Genomic DNA, 15,720 nt, shown 5'->3' on the forward strand with positions numbered 1-15,720 from the left:
CACACTGCTGGTGGTGAACGTGCCTCAGCCCACAGCTCAGAGGCTGCAGCAGCCAGGGGCTCGACTCCATCCTTGGGCCACCTCCTCAAAGCATCAACCCAGGCAGCCCGGGGCCCTCGAGTGCCACCGCTTCCAGCTGGGGCATCCCTGGGGAAAAGGGCCTGCGTGGCGTGACGTGACGATGGAAGAGACAGAGCTTGGGGGCCTCCATCCTGGCTGGCTCATGGGGGACTCCAGAGCTGGACGCCTACATCGCTACTGCTTCAGCTTGAGAACCAAGCTCTGTCTGCGGGGCGGAGATGGACCCACTTCCTCACGGCTCAGAGAGACAATCCTGGGAATCAGCAGCAGTGCAGGCTCCTGCACGCCTTTGTCTCAGAGCAGCACCCAGCTCCTCCGAGTCCTGCTCCTTTCACGTAGCACAAGGCTCCGGTTACAGCCGGTGACAAGTTGTTTCATTGACTCCAGGCTGGAATGGCCTGTGCTATGGCAGGAGCACAGGGAGCCTCACCGTGCTTGGTTAAGATGGCTGGAATGAGCCCACGTCGCTGGTGATGAACATGCCACAGCCCACAGATCAGGGCTCACAGGCAGCAGCGGCCAGGGCCTCAGCTCCATTTTGGGACAACCTCTCCAAGGCTTCAGCCCAACCACCCAGCCACCCTGGGGCCTTGAGCAACACAACGGCACAGCATCCCCAAGGGCCTTCTGACATTTTATAACACCTGACAGCAAACTTAGCATCTTGATGCCCAGCTTTCTGGGATCATCCTACTCCAGCGGTCTTTCCTGCCCAAGTGCAGGGGGGCTGGACCCAATGATCTGTAAGATCCCTTTCAGCCCCTAAAAACTATGAAACCGCAATCAGTGACCCACTATGTAGCCTCCCCACTTCGAAGGAATGGGCTCTGGGGAGGTAGAGCTGCCCAGGTGAAGAGCAGCCTCGCACCCCAGCCAGCCTCTCCCGCCTTGGTCTGTCATAGTTTCATAGTTTCTAGGGTCAGAAGGGACCTGAACAGATCATCAAGTCCGACCCCCTGCCCTGGGCAGGAATGAGTGCTGGGATCATAATACCCCAGCCAGGATCTTCTAGGATCCAGATGTAATCCCAGAGCAGCTTGCAGGAAGCAGGGGTGATACGACGATCTGTGCAAGCTCACTGGGAGCAGCCCCGTATCAGCGCACATTTAGTCCTGCTTAAATGAATTCAGCAAGAGATATCAGTCAGAGTCCAGCCTCTGACACTTACTCTGTCACCCTGGGCAAGTTACTTGCCCTTGCTCCATGCTTCAGTTCCCCGTATGTGTCAAATGAGGATAATGGTGGCTCCCCACCTCCCTCAGACAGCATGCACACTCTGTAAAGGTCCTCGAGATCCTCTGATGGAGTGAGTGGCCACCAACTACACTAGCGGTTCTCAACCTTTTTAGACTTGAGGCACCCCTCCGAAAAATGCCAGCTCTCAGCTTTCACTGCTCTTTACTACAGAAAAATGCTAAAGCAATTCTCCCGTCACACAGAGCAGAGTGTTTTTTGGTACTCCAGATTCCTATCTGAACTCTCTGGGTTTATCTTGTGAATCACGTGGAGGTGTTTGCACACCTAGCAGGGTACACATTGAGTGGCACCTTGAACAGGGTCTCAGAGTACCCCAGGCTGCCATGACACTGGGCTAAGAATCAGTGAACTAGACCTTCCTGGCTTGGGAATAGAAACTGCCCTGTGCTCAGCAGGGAGGGCGTGGAAATCCAGTTATTCACTGCAAAGGCCTGAATCCCAGCCTGAACATTGGCTGCCCATCCAGTCCCGTTCCATGTGTGTAATGCTCTAGCAGTAGTGCCCAGGGTCTCTTGGGACTCAGGACAGACCAGTGTGGCAGGCTGTGCTTGTTTGCACCCTGCCTCACCCTGGCATGAGCCAGGCCCTGACATACAGCACAGAGCATGATAGGGCCCTGATGCCACAGGAAGGGCTCTGGTACCAGCCCTGCCCAGAAAGTGGCACATTCCCCAGGACTTTGCAATGTGTCAGGAGAGGGCCACTGAAGGCTGCCAACAGCCTGGCTCCTTCCCACACCCACTGGGGTGTCTGGTACCCACAGCAGCCAAGAGATGCCCTGCTCCTCAGCATCAGGTACTACCAGTATTTACACCACTGGGTTATTTGTCACTATGGGCACAGGACACTGGTGCCCTCTGCCCAGGCCTCGCCTTCTCCAGCAGCTACACACACTCCCTCCATCTGTACCAACTCACAGGGCACGATTCGCAGCTCCTTTGGGTGCCTTTGACAGCAGGAGCTGGAGCACTACGTCCAGCTGGTTCTGTCCCCAGTGTGGTCTTTCTCCCAAGGGCAGAGAGGCCATACATGGCTCCTTGCTAGCAACCATCAAAGCCAAAAGCAGAGCAGCTGTGAAACAATTCAATTAGAAAGGCAAGGCGGAGATGGGAACAGACAGGGATATCTACTGTCACCATCCGCTAAAACGGTGTTGCCACAGCTCAGGAGAGAACATGGCAAGAGGGCCCCAGCAACAGTCACATGTGTTGTTAGTGGTGGCCAGATTTTCATGAGTGACAAGCAATTTTGGGCATCCAGACAAACACGCTGTAATGGAGCTGGATACTCAGTGTTTCCTGGAAATTAGGCTCCTTTCAGGTGTCTCAGTTGGGCACCCAAAGTCTCATCGCCAGTCTTCTCAGTAAAGCCGCATTTATCTTCTGTGCTGAGCAGGAAATGCTAATTGTTAATTAACAGTCATTGTTAATAACGAACAGCCACCAAAGTGTACGAGCGAGAAGCCTGAACTTCAGCGATCCAGCAAAGCGCGGGATTAGGACTCTACCCTCGGGCCTCTGCAGCTTTACAAGCCAAACTAGCTTGTGAATGCAAACTTGCCCCCCACTTTTCCACGGCTGAAAACCCTTCTTCATGAGCACACCTAGAAACAGGCCTGTCCATTATCACATCTCACATGCATAGAAGAGCAGGAACGAGAACAGAAGGGCTGTGGGGAAGGCAAAACCAGCAAGCTGGGGCAGGCTAAGGCACTGCCCTCGGGACTGTGTTTAAACCTTCCCCAAGCCCTGGGGAGGTGCCCTCCCTAATGGAAATGTTAGCCAAGGCCACATGCTCAAGTATCATCCCCAGATAAGTGGCCTGGACGTGAATGATGCAGCAGCCGCAGAACAACCTGCTAATAACGAAGGAATCCAGCAAGTGGCAGAGGCTGTATGATGGCAGCTGCTCATGAAGGCGGATGAGCATTTTGAAATGCATGAAAGGATTCTTGTGAAGCGCTGGAAAGCATCGAGACAACCCAAAGGAACAGAGCCCATCTGCTTTCCAAGCCACCTGAGCACCCTTCACACCCAGAGCCTTCCAGGACAGCCAGCATCTGACAGCAGCAGCAGGAATCGCTGCGGTTCCAGACTGTCTTGACAGCCAGGAGCCTCAACACAGGCCCAGCCAGGCAGCAAGCGTACATGGTATGCACTGGCATACGGCTCACTGCAGGTTCGTGGCAGCAAACTGCTAGAAGAGGCTCCTTTGGATACAGGGTTTCATCTGCTCTTACGGCCTGCTGCCGCCCCTGAAGCAACAATCATCCCCACCTGGTGACAAGCACCACCAGCTGCCGAGGAGCTGCATCAGTGACAAGGGAAGAAATGAATGGGAGCTATGAAGGTGTCAAACAGTCAGGCCCTGCTCTCCTGAATGCTACTGAGCCCCTGCTCCACCACAGGGCTATGTGCTGGGACAGACTCTTGGGCAAGTCACTCTATCTACTCCAGGCCTCGGTGCCCTGTCTGCCATGGGGGATATCCCCCGCACCCTCCCAGGGACAGAGGGATCAAATCCCTTCCTGATTACAAGACATTTGTATTCTGGTGAGGAGGTCCACACAATTACCACAGAAGCACAACAGGCTTGGAGAAGGGTTCCACCCTGACTTGCTGCCGACAGCCCATTTCACAGCTGGGAGAGGGAAGGCCATTTGTCCAGGGTCAGCCCCTGGCGGTGCTGCAGACTTGTTGAGTATCTTCCATCTCACACACGAGTGTAAGGAGGGACGGTTCTCCTAGGCCCAGTGAAGGGGTGTGGGCATTAACGTGTGGGTCAGGTAGGCAGGGATGCCTGGCATGGGCACCTTCCCCACATTCTTAGGGGAAACTCACTGGGACAGCAGTAAGTTTCAAGGCTCGGCAAGTGTGGGGCTGAGCTAGGGAGGATGCTAGGGGCTTTGTGCAATCCCAGCGTGCCTTGTTTCATCCCCTGTCCCCCTCTCTCTTGCAGCAGTGAGCTCCTCTGTGGGAACATCTGTTACCGCTGAAATACTGTACGGGGAAACAGATTAGTAGACAGCAAAGCAGAGGGGGATTAGCACTTTTGGGGAGCTCATCTGCAACTAAACAGAGCCTCAGCACTTTGCAAATGGTATGGGGGAGAGGGGAGAAAGCAAAGAAGGGGATGGCTGATGTCTACTTCTCTGTCCTCCTGGGGGTTCCCCGTCATTAGCTCCCAAGTATCCTTTGGAGCCAGGGGGACTGACTACACCAAGCCTCCTCCCAGCACTTCTCTGCTGAGCCATGACTGAGGTCCATTCTCTGGCCCCAGGCTCCTGTAGATGACCAGCTTTGTATTAGCTTCTTGGTGATGGATGGTGCTTCCTGCACCCCAGCAATGGTCAGGGGTAGCTGGCTCAGCTCAGCCAGCACCACTGCCCAAGGCTCCATTGTCATGGCCTGGTTTGACCAGGAACTGTGCCCCCTCACTGCTGCCCAGCCCCTGGTTAACTGAAGGGCAAGTTGACAACACCAACCCTGCTGAAACACAAGCTTAGCATAAAGGTCACCTGGACTTTTCAGGCTCAAAGACTGTGAAAAGCCAGAGCCCAGCTCCTCTGAGCTTCCCTCTCGTACCCAGCTCTCTGCATGTTGGATGCCCCCATGCTACAGATGTCCCCGCCAAAGCCTGAAGACAATGGCTCATGGGACAGGGCCCCTATCCTCAGCTTGACTGTACTTACAGAGGTTCAGATGGCATCTCGTCATTCTGCTACTGCCGGTCTGGGTAGGGATGATCCTGCCTCAGGCAGGGGGTCGGACTAGACCTATGGAGGTCCCTTCCAGCCCAACTTCTCTATGATCCTAGCATCACTCACTCATTGTACACCAGCTGGCTCCAAAAGTCAGCCCATGTGCAGGGTGTGGGAAAGCTGGCTAAGCCATTAGCTCAGGTGGATTCCCTCCCAGTTACACAAGATTTGGAGGGTCGGGGCTGGGAGGAGGGAGAGCAAAAGAGATCTCTAGCAATATCACAACACCCCTGTCAGACCCAGAATAGGCAGGAGGCAGCAAGGTAACGTGCAACGTTGATATGCTGCTAGTGGGCAAGTGACAAGGTGGTGGATCGGTAGCTCAGCGAGTCCCAAAAGGTGTGCCGTGAGAGCAGCGGGTACATGCTGTGAAAAACAATACAGTAATCAGCAGGGATCCTGGTTTTCTCTGGTTTAAAAAAATCCCCAATTTTCAGTTTAAAAAAAGTAACCCCAAATCCACATTTTCCATGATTGAAATAAAACACCATTAATAGAGAGAGATCTATATAGTGGTGTTTCATTTTAATCATGGAAAAATGTGGATTTAGGGTTACTTTTTTAAAACCGAAATTTGGGGATATTTTTTAAATCAGAGGAAACCAGGATCCCCAATTATCAGCATCAGATCCAGATGGTAGAGCGGTATCATCTAGCCCATGAAGCCAGAAATTTGGCAGTGTGGGAGTGGTGGCACTTAACACTGCCACTGCCCATCACCCCTCTCCCCAGCCATCAAAATCCCAAGCTTTGCATAGTGGGATCGGGCCCCAACCACGTTGGTACCAGCGTGCTGGACTGGGCCCACGGATGAGACCTGGCCCGTAGATGGACCTGGCATTGCTCATCCAGTCTATAGGGCCAAAAGGTGGGGAACTGCTGTGTAAGTAAGCCTTTCATATATATCTCTATATACATATACAGGTAATGTAACTTGTTGGGTGTAAAAGGGAAGTATGCCGCCAATTTTAATCCATAAAAAAAAGTGTGGTCCAGGTATCAAAAATATGGGAAAAGCTACAACAGATGCTTTGGAGGGGTCCTCGGTGCTCCCTGCTATAGCTGCTTCCTGGGTAGGGTGGGTATTACTCTAGCATAGACGTGCACCTGAAAAAAAATATTTCTGCTGGGGTAAAGAGATACATGACAGCTGAATCTCACTGCTGGTTTGATCACTGATTATTGACTGCCTTTCACAACATGCCCAGGCCTTTAAACAAAGAGCCATGTGTGGAAGAACTGGTGAGCTAAGCAAGCACCTGACCTGAGGACGAAGATAGAGTAGATGGGCTGGGAGCGAGGAGGTGAGGCTCTGTGCCCCCAGGGTTGCAGACCGCCGCACAGAAAGAACCGCCAGCTCTAGCTGTCGGCTGGAAAGCGATAGGACAGCCCTGGCCAATGGTGATTACAGGCTTTTCCCCCTTGCCTTTGAACACTGCACAAATAAAGGGAACTTCAATACCGAAACAGCGCTGGAGTCCCTGGGTTGCCACGCGTCCACCGACGGCAGTCAGGAAGCCGGAGCCAGGGCCTGCTGAAGAGCAGACGGACTCCCTGTGCGAGACACTGCGCCAAGCCCTGCAAGGTGGAGTCCTGCGTAGAAGCAGCAGCCAAACTGCTCCAGCCATTCAAATCCGCCCACAGCTCAATCACGACAGGGCACTGTGCTTTGCTTAACCCCTTAAATAACCGGTGCGCCCACCCCTCCCCTCCGGACGCAGCCTTGGCGAGAGCTTTTTCAGTACCTGCTCCTGCCTGTCACACCAGGCGTCCTCTGACCTTTTCTTTGATTCAATCCAAGCTGAAGGAGAGAAAAAGGATGGTCTGGCAGCTGTAAATCTGGCCTGGGAAATGCAGGCAGAAATCCCAGCTCTGGCGCAGACTCCCTGGGGGCCCTGTCCAAGTCGCACACACGCCCCCGCCCGGCCTTTCCTCTCTTCCCTTCTGCTTAGATCACACACCACATCCTCGCTAATGCTGCAGGATCCTGCCAGGAGCAGCAAGGACTACCGCACAGACCTTGGCGATGACAACAAAAGCCACAGACAACTTTGAATGAGCCCTGAATTCAAACTGTCCGCATAAGCTTAAGACCAAGCCAAAGAGAGATGCTGATGGAAATGCCTCTTTTGGAACAGGAGCTGGAGCTTGGGCCAGTGCATAGAAACCTAAAGTGAAATCAACTTCAGTGCCTGAAGGGAGAGAAATACAGGATGTGACCAGGCCAGGATGGGGAGGGATCTGGGAAATGGACTCTCCTTCCCTCCCTTGCAACACACTCAGGGGGTGCAGACAGCTGGAGAAGAGGGACTCATTAGTAAGCAGCACAAGGGCTTTCCTACCGCCCCCGCGGCTCTTTAAAGAGAAGCTACAAAATACCATCTAGGTTGCTCTGCGCTGCAGCTATCCCGGAGGGGCTGCTGGAATTAAGAGATTAAAAGGGCAGCTCCTGACAGCTAGGTACGCTCTGCAGAGCGCTGGGAAGCTGGGAGCTGTCCTGGGCAGTTCTCTGTGTCTGCTAATGCCTCTGGGCTCAGGCGGTGTCCGTATCGGTCTTTCTAGCTCCGGTGATTGTTGGTTCGGTTCGGCTGCTGGCGGCAAAGGCAGCACAAAGAGCTTGCACGAGGGACAAAGCAGAAGCTGGCATTGTAACAGGACTGCTGGACCCTGGTGAGAGCAGGCAGGGATGATACAGCAGTGGGCACACACCAGCCCTCCTGACTCTGGATCCCAGCTGGTGCTGGTAGGATGTTTGAGGGAAGAGTTGAACCTAGCTTTAGTTCAACACCTCATGTAACTCCTAGCATGGGTATGGAGATACAGCAGCTTTCGCCGGAGATGCACCACAAACCACAGCTCTGTAGGGCAGAGAAAGCTTTCTGGTTTTGAGTCATGCCCCAGCCACTTGGCTGCTCTAAAGCTCCTGCAGCTACTCCAATGATTTTCATTGCAAAAATGATTTTTTGGGGAAAAATTTACTCAGTCTGATTTTTTTTTTTAAATTAAAAACAAATAAATGCCCCCTTGCCATTCCCACCAAGCAGAGGGGAAGGAGGAACGGGAGGCAGAGGAGGGAACCACCAAAACCACTCGGAGAGAACATTTAGAAAAAAAAAATAAAATCAACCTCATCCAAATTTCCCACTAAAAACAAGCCCAAATTTTTCAGCCAGAGAAACAGCACAGAATCACCCCCTCCAAATGCAGGTGCCTCACTCCAGAGGCTTGAGCTTCCACACACAGCCACGTGCTCCCCACCTCGGCCTTTATTCCACTTTGGACACACCACTTTTGAGCACGGTCCTTGCCAAGTGCAGCGCTGCACGTAGCCTGGGCTGCTGCTCTCTTACTACAGCTCCGCCACGCAGGGCAGTGCTTTCCCTCTGCTCCTGTTGGGCACAGGCCACTGACAACAGGCCAGGTACTTTGCTCTCAGCTTTGCTCCTGGCAGGGAGAGGGGCTGGAGGCAGCAGATGGTTGCATGCTCTGCCACCTCGCTGCACAGTTAGCTGCTTGGGCCAGAGCGCAGTGCCAGGGCTGCTTTAGAAGGTGGCACGGGGCCCGCAGGCCGCACATCGGCCACCACTACCGTAAACAGCTTTCTCTTGCCTCCAATTTCAAAATGCAGCAGCGAGCCCTGGCACAAATGGGCACCAGCAAGAGCCACTGCAGCATTGCCAGGGCCTTTGTAATCTGACTGCTGATGGCCTGGCACCTGTCCGCTCACCTGTGCCAGCATCACCTATGCTGAGACCTGGTCTGCACCACACAGATCTACCTCTGCTCCGCTGCGGCCAGAGTTACTCCATGGCTGCTGGGCAGAGCAGGTCTTTTGCCACCATCCAGTGGACTCCAAGATGAACATGAGCCGGCAGTGTGACGAAGCCATCAGAAAAGCCAATGGCACTTTATCGTGCATCAGCAGATGCATGACGAATAGGTCCAAGGAGGTGATACTTCCCCTCCATCGGGCGCTGGTCAGACCGCAGTTGGAATACTGCGTGCAATTCTGGGCACCACACTTCAAGAAGGATGCGGATAACCTGGAGAGGGTACAGCGAAGGGCAACTCGTATGGTCAAGGGCCTGCAGACCTCTCCCTACGAGGAGAGACTAGAGAAACTGGACCTTTTCAGCCTCCGCAAGAGAAGGTTGAGAGGCGACCTTGTGGCTGCCTATAAGTTCATCACGGGGGCACAGAAGGGAATTGGTGAGGATTTATTCACCAAGGCGCCCCCGGGGGTTACAAGAAACAATGACCACAAGCTAGCAGAGAGCAGATTTAGATTGGACATTAGGAAGAACTTCTTCACAGTTCGAGTGGCCAAGGTCTGGAACGGGCTCCCAAGGGAGGTGGTGCTCTCCCCTACCCTGGGGGTCTTCAAGAGGAGGTTAGATGAGTATCTAGCTGGGGTCATCTAGACCCAGCACTCTTTCCTGCTTATGCAGGGGGTCGGACTCGATGATCTACTGAGGTCCCTTCCGACCCTAACATCAATGAATCTATGAATCCAGCAAAACACATCCCTTCAGTAACTCAGTGCCCTGGTGCCACTGATGCCCAGTAGAGCTGCTGGAAGCTCATCGATGTATAGGCACCTTGGAGAGACAGGGAAGTAGATAAAGCCTCAGTCCCCACCTGGTCCTCTCCACCTTGCTCCCCCCACACATGGAGGTCAGCACGGAAACATCATGCTGGGGGGCTGAGGAAGGCAACAAGCAGGCTAGGGGAGGCACACAGCCCCTGCCACATCTTGCATGCTCCGTGAGGCCCACCTTCCCAATGTTAAGAGCCACCAGCAGTTGTATGGGAATCAGACTGGAAGCTCTCTGGGGCAGGGACTCTCTCATGCTGTGCCCGTGCAGTGCCCAGCACCCTGGGGCCCTGAGTCATTGAAGATGGATGGTGCCAGGGACCGGTGCTGTATGTATGTGTGCTTACATATGTACATGTAAGGGGCAGGGTCTGAGCGCTGGGCTGAGAGCCAGGAGCTCCTGCCTGACCCATTCCCACTCTGGCTTCCCACATACTCCTTCAGCCACAGTTTTTCTAAATGACTTCTGATTTTGGCTGCCTCAGCTGATGCCCCTGGGCAGGCTTCTCCACAGGTGTTGAGCACCTGCTAGTGCAGATGAAGGCCACAGAAGCTGCAGGTGCTCAGTGTCTCTGGCACCATGGATCCCAACGTGCACGTGCAAAGGCCCAAGCCTTCCTGGCTCCATATCCTCACCACCCCCATCTTGCCAGAGCACAGGGAAGGTCAGTACATGGACAAAGAGCAGAGTTGGTCACAGTCTGTCCTAGGTCCTTCCCCATGACTGAAATCAAAGGCCTTGGCCCTTCTCTGCAGCTTCCTGCCCTCCTTACCGAGCCCTTCCCTGCAGGGGAGGAGTTACTGGGCTGTTTGCTAGAAAAGAGAGCATTGGGTCCCTTGGGGCCAGCTGCCTGGTGTCCCTCATGCTCCTCCATGCCGTGCGTAGGCTGATAACCTCACACTTCAAGGTTCACGTCTCAATGAATCACTGTCACTACTTTTGGCTAGGCTGTGAAAGTGCCCTCAGGACTTGATATAAGTTAATAGCCTAAGGAGGAAGCAGGCAGGAACTCAGAAGTGAGACCACCTGGCCAGTACTGCTGAAACAGGATGCCTATGGATGCCATTTAATGGACAGGCATCAAGAGAGGGCGTTTGGGTCTCACCAAATACTGTGTGCAAGGACTGGCATGTCCAGCTGTCCAGGGAAAGTGGAACTCCATCCCAGCAAGAGCCATCCACCAGAGAAAGGAAGAACCAGCTCCTTCCCAGCCTTTGAGGTTTGAGCATAACCTTGTGAAGTTGAACCAAATGCAGGCAATGCTGCGTGGGTGGGGAGGGGGTCAGATGCGGGTGGGGGACTGGAGTGAAGACAGGCCCACTGCAACAGCCAGAGGGTGAGATAAAGCGAAGGGGAGGCTGCTCCTCCAGTGCAACAGGCTGTGGAAAGGGAGTCTCGCAGATGGCCCCCCCACCTGCATCTCACTGCAGCCAGGAAACCCAGGAAACCGAGGTAGGTGGGCGGGATGAGCAGAAACATTCCCGTATTTCACAGCTGGTTTGTGGGCAGGCACAAGGGACTTCCCCTTCATCATACCCAGACTGAAGGCTGGCACGCAAGTGAGGGCTATGGCCATCAGCTGTTGGGGCCCTGGCACAATGGTCTAAAGCAGGAACCCACACCTGCAGACCGCCAGTGCCACGAGCAGATGGACAGCACCATTCCAGCCAGGAAGGGCATTGGCAGCACTTCTCCATGGCACACAAGCTCCAGCAGCCAGATTGCTCGCTTCAGCTCAGCCAGCAATGGATCAAGCCCAGAAGAAGCCGCAGAGCTGGTGCAGGTCCCTTGGTCACTGGAGGGTGGGAGCAGCAGGCAAAGCAGTGCCATGCAGTGCACAGCAGTGAACCCACATCACCAAGCCAGGAAGCTGCATGGAGCTTCCCTGCAAGCCTTCCCCAGCCAGCCAGAACATTTCCCCGAGGCCCAGGGAGACCGCCTTCCCACCGCTCGGCTTGGTTTTAAATAGAGCATTTTCCCAAGCTCTGCAATTAAGCTGCGATCACTCAGGGAGCTGAGGAGCAGGCTGGTTTGCCTGGCACCAGCGAGTCTGTCACGCCAGGCAGAGCTAGCATTAACTCGGCGCAAACAGGGGCAGGATGCCGGATCCCAGGAGCTGGGGAAACCAGACCTCCCTCCAACGCAGCCCCCAGGACAGCCAGGTCCCTGGAGAAGCTGCTCCAGACACCTCCCACCTGCTGCCTCTTCTCACAAGCAGGCAAACACAAAGAGCTTCTGATCAGAAGAGACACCACTTAAGATCCAGTGTGGGGTTCCCAAGCCCCACGGCAGCCAGGGAGACGCCCAGCTAACTCCTGGGAATGAGCCAGCTCCATTCTCCCTACAGGGCAATGCATTTTCCCTGCGATTCTCAGGCGCAATAAATATTCCACATCTCCTCAGGGCCAAACCTCTGCCTGGCAAATAATCAATGCATTCAAGGCCCATTCATGTTCTTGTGGCTTTCGACTGTGCGGCCAGTGCCCGACCCCCTGCACTGCGCTGTGCTGTGCTGGCCCAACCATGCCCTACCACCCCATCAGACCCAGCACAGTTGAGCTTTGCTGAAAACTTTCTGGGGAACAACAGGGGAAGCTGCAGATACTCTGCATGTTTTTCCCCGAGCACCCTTTCTCCAACACCCCCGGACTTAGCTCTCCTCGCTCTGGTCTGACTCCTCCACACAAAACCACATGGTGGTCAGGAGACTCCCATCCCAGGGAGGAGGAAGGGTGGACCCAAGCACCGAACCGCACCACACCCCATGAGTAACAGGCCCATCACTGTGTTTCAGTGGCACCAGGTGAAACCTCAGCTGGAAATTCTAGTCCAGGCCCCTGGCATGAATCTGCCACTGGGGTGAGAGCGGGGAGGGCTGCCCTGCTCCAGGGCTGAAAAGGATCACGCTGATTTTAGTGTCGTGCTAATGCTCTCCAGTGGAGGCAGGGGAACAGGGGGAAACCTTGGGGATGAAGGGCTTTATCTAAACAAGGCACTACCTATCTATGACATGCAAATTAGAGGGTTACCTTATTTGTATAAAACTAGGTGTTAGGCCACCTATGGGGATCTCTGGGGCCACTGCCTTCCTGCCAATGGCCAAGGTCCGCTAAGGAGTTACTCGGTGGGGGTTTAAAATGGTTCTTCTCATTGTCAAAAGGGAAGAACAGAGTTACTGATTATTACCCACAGTGGAAAGGGCCTGGAAAAGCTCCTGTAGCCTCCCTGCAGCACACAGGTGTAGTGAGGATAGAAATAAGAAGCCCCTCTCACCTAGACGGAGCTCCCCAAAATTGCCACATCCGATCTTCTTCCCGACCCGGAAGTTGGGGCCCACCATTAAGACTCCAGAGTTGGTCCCTGCGCTTCGGCTCCCATGGCTGCTCCTTCCTCCGCCTGCCTTGGACATTCTTTTGCCTTCCTCCGTCTCCCCTTTCCCTCCTCTCTTATCAAAATCCATAAGTTTGTGATACCCTGGCCTCTCCACGGTTACGCCACTGCCATACAAATCCCAAAGCCACCGAAAGTCGAGGGGGGAGGAGACAGGTAGCAGCAAGGCTCTTGATTAATACACCATCACGGTCCAAGGGGCAGGGCAGGGGCTCCGGGGTAAGTGCCACCCGCAGGCGCTGGGCTACTGAAATGTCAGTGCTTTCGAGGGTCCTCCCGGGATTCTCATGGTCGCCTGCTTCAGGCCGTTCTTTGGCGAAGACAACATTCTGCGGGGAGTGTCTTTCCAGCTTAGATCCTTTGGCACCGAGCTGGGAAAGAGAGAAGGGCAAAGATTAGCATTAGGAACAGGCAGGTGCAATTCTGCAGAGCTTTTAAAGAGGCGTGGGCAAGGGATGGTAGAGGTATGCCAAGAGCAGAGCACTTGGCAACCAGGGCACCTGGGTTCTACGCTGAGCTCTGGGGGGAGCATGATCCATCTGGCAGGTAGAGTGGAGGAGGGGATGGGTACCCAAGAGTCTTGGGCTCTATTTCCAGTTCAAAGAAACAATCTTCATCAACTCACTGAACCCCTGAGGCCTCAGCTTTCCCTCTCCTGTCTAGCGGATGGATACTTACCATGCAGGAGGGGGAGACCTAGCTCAGTATTGCCCCTGGCATATGCTGGGACCCTGGTGTGGAGGAAGCTAATGAAGTGGGATCCTGCACAGGAGCAGAGGAAACCATCTGGGGCTGCTCACTGCTCTCAGCTACTGTCTCAGCTGGGCTGAGGCAGCAGGCTGGCTTGCTCTTGGTGAGAGCTGGTGGGTGGGGGTTTTGTGCACAGCCCTTTCAGGAAGAGACACTCCTTCCTTTGTCATGGGAAACTGAGGAGAGTAGAGACACCCGAGGCTGAAACTCCACCAGCCCCAGGAGCATCCTGAGTTTCTACCAACAGGAGCAGAGAGGCAGGCCCTGCTTGGGGAAAGCTGCTTCATGCTCCTGAGCCCAGGGGCGTGCAGCAGAGGGGCAAGTGCCCCCTTCCTCTGGATATCTCACAGTTAACCCTGGGGAGTACCTGCCAGGTCACTGGAGAAAACAAGGCAGCCTGGAAGGTGACTGAAGCACTGGACTACCCAGGGGAGTGCAGAGGCAGAGGCATAGGCAGCAGGGACACTGCTTGCTGGCTGTACCTGACCGCTCTAAACCGGCTAAGGAAGAAGATGAGTCACTGGATTCTTCAGAGCAAGGAAAGCAAAAAGCACCCTGGGGTTTCCTAAGAAGCAGAAAGAAGATATCCCTCCTCGCCCAGCACGAAGGCTTTCTGGGTCAAAACCCCTACGTGCACCAGGAGGTTCAGACCAAAGCCATCCCAAGCCAAGAACATTGTGGCATGCTCAAATTCTGGTCCAGCTGCCTGTTTTGATTAGACCTCGTCTGATCTGTGCAGATGGCCCATGCAATCTACAGCCGTGAAGTGTGATGTCTAACCCATTTCAGATCAGAGTCTTTACCTGGATGCAGCCCACACTCCCGGTACCCCTCCTCTGGGGAGATTTCTTAGCACCCATTTGAGGCAGGTGCGACTCACACTGAGCAAGCGCCTGCTCCCTACCGTCAAGCATAGCTGAATTGAAGATCTGCACTGAGAGGCCTGCACGAGCACATAAGGAGCCTCATCTGTATAGACACAGCCCAGATTCTGCTTACTGCCCACCTGTTACTAATGAGGTTTGCTTTTAATGGAGAAACTGGAACACGATGGGGGGGGGGGGAGAGGGTTTAGTGCTGTTTGGGGGCTACTGTGAGAACATGGAAGGCTTGGGGTGCCTGGTGTTGGTCCAACTCTGTTGCTTGGACTGTGAGCTCCTGACACCAGTCCCTTGGTTGTGCATTTGTACAGCACCAAGCATCATTGGGTGCCAGCCCACAAGGTCTACTGTAGTACAAATAAATAATACTGCCCATGAAAGAATAGCCCCAATAGAAACCTCCTTAAGAACTCTGTCCTGACCTCACATGGAGGTGAGATCCAGGCTTCCCATGGGTCACAGCCTAGGAATGAATACCCCTGCTCTTCCTCTTCCCCCTGTGAAAGATGGGGCAAGAACCAGAGCTAGTCAATGAGGTAGAGAAAAGGCAGCATAGAGCAGAGCCCCGGGTAGCAGGGACTTCACTCAGGAACAGCCAAGGCAGCCTACCCTGGCGCAGAGGGAGCTGGGTGGCAGTGCACATAAAAGTGACTTGTCCCATCTTGCCAACTGCAAGCAGCCCTGAGCTACTCTGGGAGCAGAGGGGGCCCCAGAAAGACACAAGTGGAAAGGAATTGCAGCTGCTAGGTTGCACAGTTAATTAGCAGGTGCTGGGATGAGGCGAAGGGTTCCTATGGCAGTGGCAGCACAGAGGCTCTCCTGGGGCCAGCTGTCAGCAGCAGGTGCAGGCATCTCCATTGTTCCGGCAGGGAAGTAGCAAAGTTCAGGGATCCTCACCAGTGAGAGGTGCAGGTGCGGCGGCCTAGAGGTCCAGGCTGCCAGGGCAGGCGGAAGGGTCTTGCTCTCATGGCACGAGGCCAGGGCTTGGACCCAGAGTCAGGCCTGC

The 15,720-nt window shown here is 54.4% G+C and overlaps 1 protein-coding gene across 3 annotated transcripts in view; it reads right to left on the reverse strand.

Moving 5' to 3' along the window:
* CSNK1G2 (casein kinase 1 gamma 2) overlaps nt 1–15,720 on the reverse strand; it is a 70,502-nt gene that overhangs the window by 16,026 nt on the left and 38,756 nt on the right. For all 3 annotated transcript variants that reach the window (XM_059719626.1, XM_014599826.3, XM_059719627.1), the window contains exon 2: nt 12,967–13,454. In XM_059719626.1, the coding sequence (XP_059575609.1) occupies nt 12,967–13,153 (187 nt within the window). In that variant the 5' untranslated portion in view covers nt 13,154–13,454. The remainder of the gene's footprint in view (nt 1–12,966; nt 13,455–15,720) is intronic.

This window comes from Alligator mississippiensis, chromosome 16, assembly GCF_030867095.1.
Source record: "Alligator mississippiensis isolate rAllMis1 chromosome 16, rAllMis1, whole genome shotgun sequence".
In the NCBI taxonomy this organism is placed as follows: Eukaryota; Metazoa; Chordata; order Crocodylia; family Alligatoridae; genus Alligator; species Alligator mississippiensis.